This window comes from Jaculus jaculus, chromosome 2 (genome assembly GCF_020740685.1).
Source record: "Jaculus jaculus isolate mJacJac1 chromosome 2, mJacJac1.mat.Y.cur, whole genome shotgun sequence".
Taxonomy (NCBI): Eukaryota; Metazoa; Chordata; class Mammalia; order Rodentia; family Dipodidae; genus Jaculus; species Jaculus jaculus.
In genome coordinates, this window is record NC_059103.1 from 92,754,423 (window position 1) to 92,764,847 (window position 10,425).

The window sequence follows — 10,425 nt, forward strand, 5'->3', positions numbered from 1 at the left end:
AAAGCAGTTTGAGAGTAACAATAGACTTCTTGCAAAGGAAAGACTAAACTGTACTGTGTTATAATTGTTTCATTGTGAGTGGATGGCTTTTACTGTAGGTATGGGCACATAAATAGAGAAATACACACAGAGGCATTGCCTGGCTGTCTGTGGAGCAAGACTAGATGAGTTGTAAGCTCCTACAGGCTGACTTCCAAGTATCCTTCTCTTCTGAAAGGAGCCAGCGCTCCTTAGACAAGTAGCTGCTTCTAGAGCTGCGTCAGCGAAGTCCAAGATGGTCTGAGGGCATTTCACTGGGCCAGAAAGTAAGGAAGTATGCAAAGAATCCTGGGAATAAGTCAAGGGACACAGCCTGCATGACAGGATCACCACAGACCAAACTTAAGGGGACTGGAACATCAAAATAAATAATGGGATTACAACCCATTGAGTAAATTAAGAACCCATGAATCCTTAAGATTATAAAGTGACATGGTGGCACATGCCTTTGATCCCAGCACTCAGGAGACAGATGTAGGAGGGTCTCAGTGAGTTGGGAGGCCACCTAGAGACTACATAGCAAAGTCCAGGTTAGTCTGGGCTACAGCGCGACCCTACCTCGAAAAACATACAAATAACCCCCCTCCAAAAAAAAGACTAAAGATGAATAAATCAGTGAGCCAGGGAGAAGGAAAAGGTCTTTAAACATATTATAGATCAATTATTTGATCTTACTGTAATTTGTGGGACTGGCGATTGAACCCTTTGGCCTTGTGCATGCTAGGCAACCACTCTACAAATGAACCACATCCCAAACTCTTACAGACTAATAATTTTTTCAAGATTTTATTTTCATTTATTTATTAGAAAGAGAGAGAGAGGCAGAGAGAGAGAGAATAGGTACACCAGGGCCTCTAGCTACTGCAAACGAACTCCAGATGCATGTGTCACCATGTGTATCTGGCTTCTGTGTGACCTAGAGATTCGAACCTGGGTCCTTAGGCTTCATAGGCATGCACTTTAAGCACTAAGCCATCTCTCCAGCCCAAACTAACAATTTTAGAATTTTGACTTGGCAAAATCTTCAGCGGATGCTGAGACAAGTGGGTAAAGTTTAATGAAGAGATATTTGCCAGTTTCAAAGACTCTCCAGAAAATTACATTACAATAATTGAGGTTTAGGACTAAGAGACACTTGCTTGTAGGCCTGCTTGCCTGAGGTCAATTCCCCAGCACCCATTTAAAGCTGGGCACAGAGGAGCACAGGTGTCTGTGATCCCAAGATGCCTACATCAGTGGGAGGTGGAGCCAGTAAAATCTGTCCAGTTAGACTGCCACACATGTAGTAGCAGAAAAGAAAGAAGGAAGGAAGAGAAGGAATTCTGTCTCAAATAGAACACAGGAGAGGACAAACATGCAACAGTTGTCCTCTGACCTCCATATGCACATGCATTAACTTGTACACACACACACACACACACACACACACACACACACGCATCATACACATCCACACATTAAAAAAGAACCCTCATTTTTGCAATAGAGAAAATTTCTGGACACGATTTAAATCAAAATATTTAAAGTAGCTTTACTAATAATAATTGGCTTTTAATAGTCCAAACATGGGCTGTGTCTGCTGATATGATTTCCTGAGTGGGATACACAAATTTTTCAATATTCCTAACAGAAATGCTTAACTCACAATTCTAAATCATAAAGATAGGCAGACAAACACAAGTTGGGAGGTGTTCACAAAATAACCAGCCTGTGCTCTTCAAAAATATCAAGCCTGAGGAAGCTAAGGAAATGAAAGGAACCATCTGCTTCAAAGGAGGGTAAAGGGTAGGTTGCTGATGCAGAGCATGCTTCCAAGCTGAAAACGGTGCTGAGAAAATTGATAGGATTTCATTAGGTCACCTGATGAACTTTGCTTATGGACTGTGGATTAGATAATTATGCCAATGGCACTTTTCCTGATTTTACAAATTGTACATTGTCATGTTAGAGAATACCTGTACAAGAGAAATACCCCTTGATGTTAAGAAGCAAAGGTACTGTCGGAAGGGAGGGAAGATAAGAGGAAGAAGAGAGGGCAAAATGTAAATAATTTGTGAATCTGGGTAAATTATTTCTAGACATTCCACATACTATTCTTGTAACTTTTATGTAGTTTGAAGTTATTTCAAAATGAAAAGTTCCTCAAGAAGAGTCTTAATTAAGAATTTATTCTGCAACACAATACTTAAGGAAATTTCTAACACCTGAATTATAAATACAGCCGACTATAAAGAAACTTGTACATTGTCCCACAGTAATGAGGTTTTATAACAAGACCTAGCAAGCTGAAGTCCCATGTTTAGTCAGCTGCCTTTTCCTTTTGAATTCTGAGTTCTGACTTTTTTTCCCCAGAGACAGAGAAAATGTCACTCCCTCCCTAGAAGAATGTTTCAGTTTAGTCACACCTCAGAAATAAACCAGTTTACTAATTCCTGTGTGTGTGTGTGTGTGTGTGTGTGTGTGTGTGTGTGTGTGTGTAAGAGAGAGAGAAAGAGAGAGTAGTGTGAAGGTTCAGGTAAGCACATGATGAGGGAGGAGGATTGAGGGGAGCAACACTTTCTGGAACAATAGCCATTGTGTATATTTTCAAATACTTTGACTTTATTTCACTGTCTGCCAGATGCTAGAGTATATACTTCTAAAAGCTCAGGAGAGAACTTTTTTCTTTAATATGGTGTGTGTGCACAGGAATGTGTGAATATATGTGGAGGACAGAGATAGATGTTAGATGTCCTCTTTAGTGACTTTCCACTTTATTTTTGAGACAGACTATCTCACTGAACCTAGAGCTCACTGATTCAGCTAGATAGCTAACCAGCAAGCCTCAGGAGTCCACCTGTCTCCAGCGCCCCAGCAGTGAGATTACAGGTGAGCACTACACTCCTCGCTTTTATGTGTGTACTGAGCCATCCACACAGCCCTGAGAGAAGGAATTTTAATTCTTCATGTTCTCTTTTAGTAAGGGTTCTGCCCATCTGTCCTTCTGAATTGCATGATCCCCGAGATCGCCTGTAGAAATGGACACATAACTCCTTTGTGTGTTTGATCTGCTTTATTTGCCCCTTCAGGTAAAGTGACATTAGTCAACCATAGACAACAACTGTGGATTTTTTTTTTCCTTGTCAAAGTATAGATGTATAAAAAAATACATATTTTAAAATATTTTTTATTTTTCTTTATTTGAGTGAGAGAAAGAGAGAGCGAATGGGCATTCCAGGGCCTTCAGCCTCTGCAAACTCCAGATGCATGTGCCACCTTGTGCAGCTGGCTTACATGGGTCTTAGAGAATTGAACCTGGGTCCTTTGGCTTTGTAGGCAAGCATCTTAATCACTAAGCCATCTCTCCGGCCCAAGATCTAGAAAATTTTACAGGGGAAAACTCTTTTCTAAGAGTAAAAAATCTGAAAGTCTAATCCTGCTTTGGTCCCTTATGTGTGACATTGAGTAAGGCACAAATCCTTCTGATTTTTGTCTCCTCAAGCTGAAAATCTAGTTACTATAGCAGTCTTGTTTCTTCACATGGAGAGAGGAGATCACATGTAGCAACTCTCCTGATATTTACATAATAGGATTAAGACATACCTTACTCTGTTTCCTGTAATCTAGAGAGTAAAACTTGCTTTATTTTTCTTGCTGAGACTGTTTCACTCTGTAGCCCAGGCTGGCCTCGAACTCCTGACCCTCCTGCTGCAGTGTCCTGAGAACTGGGTTTACAAGTGTATACACACCATACAAGCCCCTGCCAATGCTCTCTGACAGTGCTTTCCACAATCTAACATGCTAAAAATCCATTCATTTGGCAAGAGTATGAACTGGAAAAAATCTATTTTCTGTGTTAACATTATAGATCGTGTAGCCACTTTAAAAAATAACAACTTGCTATTTTTCTCATGGGCTACTGAATGAATCAAAATCTTCTGTTTATAGATGTGCTATTTTATACAAGTTCTATTTTCCTAATTAAGCAAATTTGGAAACAAGTTATATAAGATAGCAGTATAGAAACCTCGGGTCACTTTTTTACTCAGTGATCAAAAGTTCTTTTTGAAATCTGATAAATTGTGTTGCAAATGAATGGAAAGAAATACAACAATACAGGGAGAAATTCATAAGTGATTTTCTTCAGTCTGCTGTAAGTATGTATCATGTCAGGCAGATGCACTGAGGTGAGCCACTTCTCCATGGTCGAGGGCTCTCCATGCCTGTTAATAAGCCACTCACCACATCAATGAGACTCGCTCTGACTCTATGAGTACATGAAACCATGGTGATTTCAGAGAGGGCTGAGGCTGAAAAGGTAATGAGGTAACTCACAGCCCAATTTACTCCCCCCAACAACAACAACAAAAAAGCCAAACCTATCTGGTTATCTCATAAATCACAGGGCACAGCTTTTCTAGTAGACTCTCAGGCTATGTTTAGTAATTTAATAACCAGAGCCAGCAAACTAATGAGTAAACTTTGGGTGAAATCCTTAAGCAAATAGCTTATGACACAAGGGCAATAGTCACAAAAGCAAAGTGTCTGTGTAGTCTGTGCAGGGGAGCTGTTCAGCCAGGACAAGACACCCCACAGTGTTTTGTGGTGGACTGAAGGAACCAGTTCATTGTTTAATCTTCAGATGTCTTGTTTTCTGTGCAAAACATATTCGAGATCAAATAAAACTGCCTTTTCAAAACTTATAAAAATATATATTTATTTGCAACCAGAGGGAGGGAGGGTGGCAGAGGAAAAGGATAGGCACACCAGGGCTTTTAGACATTGCAAACAAACTCCAGATGCATGCACCACTTTGTGCGTCTGGTTTTAGGTGGATTCAGGGGAAATGAACCTGGGTCATTAGGCTTTGCAGGCAAGTGCCTTAACCTTTAAATCATCTCCCCATTTCCCCTAAAACTGCTTTCCTTTTTATTTCCTTGCTTAAAAACTGAAAATAATTGCAGAGAAAATGTAAGAGCCAGAGGATGAGGTGGACTGTTTTGGAAAGCTGTCATACTGACATGAAGCAGCCATTACATCCATGACCTCACAGTAGATGCCACTCCCTGCACCACACCTGCATAATACTGGGCCCATCAACATTTCAACATGGATGATAGAGGACAAAAAACAGGAAAAGAAGGGCTGGAGAGATGGCTTAGTGGTTACAGTGCTTGCCTGCAAAGCCTAAGGACCCATGCTTGACTCTCCAAATCTCAAGTAAGCCATATGCTAAGGTGAGGCAAGTACAAGATTGCAAATGCCCACTAGGTGGCACAAACATCTGGAGTTTGATTACAGTGGTGGCACCCTAATTCTCTGTCTCGCTTTCTCTCTCCTTCTCTCCCTCTCTCGCTCTAAAATAAAAATAAAAAAAAAATTAAAGGTAAAGAAGACAGAAAAATAGAAGAGGAAAGAAGGACTAGTTGGAAAGAAAAATAAATTCAGCGGAGAGGGATAGAGGACGAAGGCAACAGAAGGTAATGGTAGGGATTATGACCAAAATACATGATGTACATGTTTGAAAGTTACAAACAACTTTTAAAAAGAGAAAGTAATGGGAGAGGATCATGATCAAAGTACACTGCATACATGTAAAAAAATTGTTAGCTAAAAGCAGTTAAAAATAAATATTACTAGGCCTCCCACACAAAGTAATCTCTAAATATTATTCTATATTAATAATATACTGAATACTTTACATATCAGTGTTTAATAACAGTGATTATGTTAAAATTTCAAGCTCAGGGGAGGGAGAAGGCTCAGTCAATAAAGGACCCACATGTAAGCCTGAGGATCTGAATTCAGATCCCTAGCACTCAGGTAAGTGTTGGGCGGACAGGTTATCCCTGTGGTGTATAGGAGAGGGGACAGCAAGTTGTATAGCTGGACTAGCTGATCTGTGAACTTTGTGTCTAAGTGAGAGATCCTCCCTCAGAAACTAAAGTAGAGAGCAATCAAGAAAGACATCCAATACCAACCTCTGGCCTCCACACAAATGTACATGCACGTGCCTGTACACCTATGTATATGTGTACCCTCTACACAGGTACCACATATATGCAAACACACATACACACATATGCACACATATACACATATAACAACACAGGCATGCCACATACACATATACATATGTGAAAAATGTTCAAGATCAAAAAATACACATGATTGAGTACACACATTTATATGGGTTGGGATACAACCCTCCCATGTACAATGTATAATCTCACACATCTCCTGAATCTGATCACAAACTTTGACTTTTTGCTTCAAAAATATTTACTCAAACACCAACCAGTCATCTCCTCCTGTTGAGCCAGCCTTCAACAAGCCTGACACTTACCTTCAGGCTTTCCCTTCTAAGCCAGCTCTTTCTCTTCTGTTCCCAATATCAACTAAAGATGAAAGCCATCACTCAGATGAGATATGTGGGGCCACCTGGACCATGACTTTAGCCCATCTCCGCAGTCACTCAATCTGTATAACTGAACTCTTCTCCTTCATGCTTTTTTTTTTCCCCATATGTCCTTGGTTTCCATCTGAAATCACACCATAACCTGATTTACCTTCTTTTGTGCTCTGGTCATTACAGTACCTCCTGTAAAGCTGGATGTCGATTTATCTCTTCTTTTACCGTGCACACCTGATGAGTCAGTTGTTAACTCCTGCTTTCCAATCCCTACTGCAACTAGCCTTCTTTTTCTCTGTGTGTCTTTTTACAATTATGTCTAGCTAGTCTCTGCATAAAAAGCTCCCTGAAAAACCTATTTGATTGTTCCCACTATGATTTTTTAGATTTTTGTCTGTCTTCCTTTCCCATTTGCCCCTGTCTATGTAAATTCTATGTAAATTCCATCATAGTATCAAAATGCTATGAAATATCCCACCAAATAATTCTAAGTGGTTATTAGGTTGTTCCTTGTTTTAGAGAAAAGAAACTTAAATACCCACATTTAATGGAAAAGTTGAGCAAGCCACAACAGAGTTAGATAGTGGCTTACTGTATATCCATCATGTCATTTAGTAGAAGGATATGAGATAAAATGGTAAAGTGAGGATGAATGCTTAGATTTTTCTCACAATTTTATTTGTTTCCCAAATTTTTTATAATGACTGTGTATTATTTGTGTAATATATAAACAAAGTTATGTCAAGTTTATTGCTATATTTGTACCCTTTCACTCAATTAGTCCACTTTCAGGATAATATCCTAACCTAAGGAACTAAACGGATGAACACTTGAACATGTAATTACAATTATGTTCTTTCTGACATTTCTATAATAATAAAATATTACAAGCAATTTAGAGATCCAACAATGGGAACAGGGTTAAATTTTCAGTGCACTCATATGGTGAGCTATTGCACAATCTTCGGTATTACTAAATATTTAAAGATGAGGAAATGTTTATGATATATTAAATTTTGAAATGCATGTAGAGTGACATAAACATGCAATTACAACTTTGTCTAGCAAAATATTATAATATGAATTAACATTTGAATAGGCATTGCCTCTGTGAAACTGTTGTAAGATCTCTTGATTTTCCTCTCTTCAGAATTATTTTCTAAGATGGAGAGATGGTTCAGTGGGTAAGGCATTTGCCTGCAGAACCAAGTTTGATTTTCCAGAACCCACGTAAGCCAGATGCACAAGGTGGTGCATGGAATTTGTTTGCCACAGCTGAAAGCCCTGGAAAACCCATCCTCTTTCCCTCTCTCTCTCTGTCTCTCAGATAAAAAAATAATTTAAAAAAATAATTTTCTAGGGCTGGAGAGGTGGGTTATCAGTTAAGGCATTTGCCTGCAAAGCCAAAGGACCCAGGTTCAATTCCCCAGGACCCACGTAAGCCAGATGCACAAGGGACACATGCATCTGGAATTCATTTGCAGTGGCTAGAGGCCCTGGCATGCCCATTATCTCTCTGTCTGTCTCTCTTCTCCCTATCTCTCTCTACTTGCAAATAAGCGAATAAAATTTTTAAAAATTAATTTTCTATGCTTCCTACATTGCAACTTTTAAAACTAGAATGAAAATAATAGATAAGCTTGTTTTATTGCAATGCTAAGATATAGGATGTATATGAGCATAGGTCCTCTAGCTATCTTCTTTAAATTATCCTTTCTACTCAGTTTTTTGGTGTATCACACAGCAATGTAGGGTCAATGAAGCATTTCTGCTTACTCTCTGGGCCTCTGGTAAATAATAAGAAGACTTTTGATCAAGAATTTTGTTTATATTGTATGAAGCTTCAAACAATAGAGGAAAGGTCTGTGTAGTGGCCCCACCCATACTAAGCTCTCTCAATCATTGACCTCTGCAGAATCTATGTAGGCAAAGGTCAAAGCAGGTTCAAGTCCAGGGACAACTCAAGTGTGGTATAGCCTCCCTGGTGCAAGGACCACATGCATAGGAGTGTGAAGGTTTTGTGAGTTCGGTGAGAAAGCTTATGCCTTTAACATAGCTTTGGGAAGAACCCATGTCAACATCAGGTAGATAAATGATAGATAGCACTTTAATATTAAATATTAGTATATATAAACACTTGTGCTTAAAAGACTGAGGAGGAAAAACATTCATGTACATCATTGCTTAACCTTTGCTTACACTGCAAATTCTTGGCACTACTATTGCAGATTTTGTGATGGGTAACAGCGCCAGGACTGACCCCCCGTGCAGTCACTGATGTATGATTTCAGTATTTCCTGAAAGCTTTTGTGGGAAAGATGGTTCTGACCTCAGGAAACAAACAGGCTCAGGGGTGCCTGCCTTCCGGCATGAAGACAAAGGGACAAGTTTGTGGGTTTCATGTAATTTTTCAGTCTGTTCTCCTTCAAAATGTGCAAAATAGTAATTAACATTCAGTAAAAATATCCCTTCAGATATTCATTGTAATGCTACTATATATATTCCCAAAGCACCACCGGGAATGCTTACCAAAACATGTATTTTTAAAAGTCTTAGGTGGTTTATGTGAATACTGAAAATAGGAAACAGTACGGTGTGATTTAACCTCCTAGAACAAACGACTTACTGGTTTCTCTACACCACGCATTTTATTTCCCACTTTTAGGTTTTATGATAAACTTTGAAAATATAATCAGGCAAGAACTTTTGCTTCTCAGATGACAGACAGAACTGAAACCAAGGGCAGCTATAGCTCAGACCAGCAAAATAACTGAACAGAAGCACAGCGAAAAGGAAAGAGAATGCACGCGCTCAAGGTGAGCGGTGCGGGCACTTACTTGACTTGCCCATTCTCCGTGTACGTGGTTTTGTAAAAACCCACCAGGGAGCCGTTCAGCCAGCCCGCGAACTCCAAGGTCAGCACGTAGAGATCATTGCCACTGGTTGCAGGGAGCTCTTCTTGGGCCTCGACCACCACGTACTCCTGTGGCTTGTACTCAAAGCACCTCTGCACCTGTACCTGCTCCCCAGATGGCCTCCTCAGCTCGGGCAGCCGCGTGACCCTGGTCTCGCGCAGATGCAGCCACAGCTGGCGCGTGGGCGCGCTCACGTTGATGGAGATGCTCACCCTGCCCGTGTACGTGTCCGACTCCAGAAGCGGCTTCACCTCCAGCTCGTAGTGTACCGGGTTGATGGAGTCCGGCAGCCTGAAGTTTCTCCACGGTCCACTGTCATCGTCACTGGCAGGACAGACGCCCTGGTCCTGGGGAGGCTGGTCCGAGGGGCTGGGAGTGCTCCCACCCGGCAGGTGGGAAGGAGTTGGAGCTGGGGCGGTGCCCTCCCCGGAGTCACACGTCCTGGTCAAGCCCACGGAAAGTCCCACTATCAGTCCCACGGCCACCACCACCGCACAGATGATGGCCACATGTTTGGTTTTAATGCAGTATCTCTTAGAATTCTCTTCCTCTGCAAAGTTCATGTTGGTTGCCGAAAGTCAAATGTTACACATGAAAGGATGTTAAATTTAACTAACTAACGTCAGCTGACTTCCTTTCTCAATTGGACGGGATCCCCCGGCTTGGCAGCCCCCGCTTTCCCACACCTCTCCCTCCGGCTGCCTGCGTCTCTCTCCACTCGCTCTCGTTCCCACCAGCCACTCCAGGAGGAGCGCGGGAACCAGGGCTTGGGATGAGGACTCCTAAGCGGACAGAAGAGAATGTTGGCCCAGCTCCCCTTATAAACAGCGGCTCCCCATCCTGCCCCTCCTGCACTGGAGCGAGTTAAATATAAAACAGGGCTCAGCTTATCGGCCAACAGGAGGAGGGACCCCCCCCCCCCGCAAGCTCTGTCAGCAGCTTCCAGAAAGCATTTGGCGAAGAGGTGTGCTTACGATAGAAAACTTCAACCTTTGCCACTGGGTCTATGACTTCCTCCTGCTGAGTTCACAATCTCTTTCTCAACTAAAGGGCTTCTTGAATTTCACTATTTTATCAGGT

At 41.3% G+C, this 10,425-nt stretch overlaps 1 protein-coding gene across 1 annotated transcript in view; it reads right to left on the bottom strand.

Moving 5' to 3' along the window:
* The window catches only part of LOC101613156 (glutamyl aminopeptidase), an 85,668-nt gene extending 75,463 nt beyond the window's left edge, over positions 1-10,205 (bottom strand). Inside the window, exon 1 of the mRNA XM_045144028.1 lies at positions 9,268-10,205. Coding sequence (XP_044999963.1) covers positions 9,268-9,908 — 641 coding nt within the window. The 5' untranslated portion in view covers positions 9,909-10,205. The remainder of the gene's footprint in view (positions 1-9,267) is intronic.
* Positions 10,206-10,425: the final 220 nt, after the last annotated feature.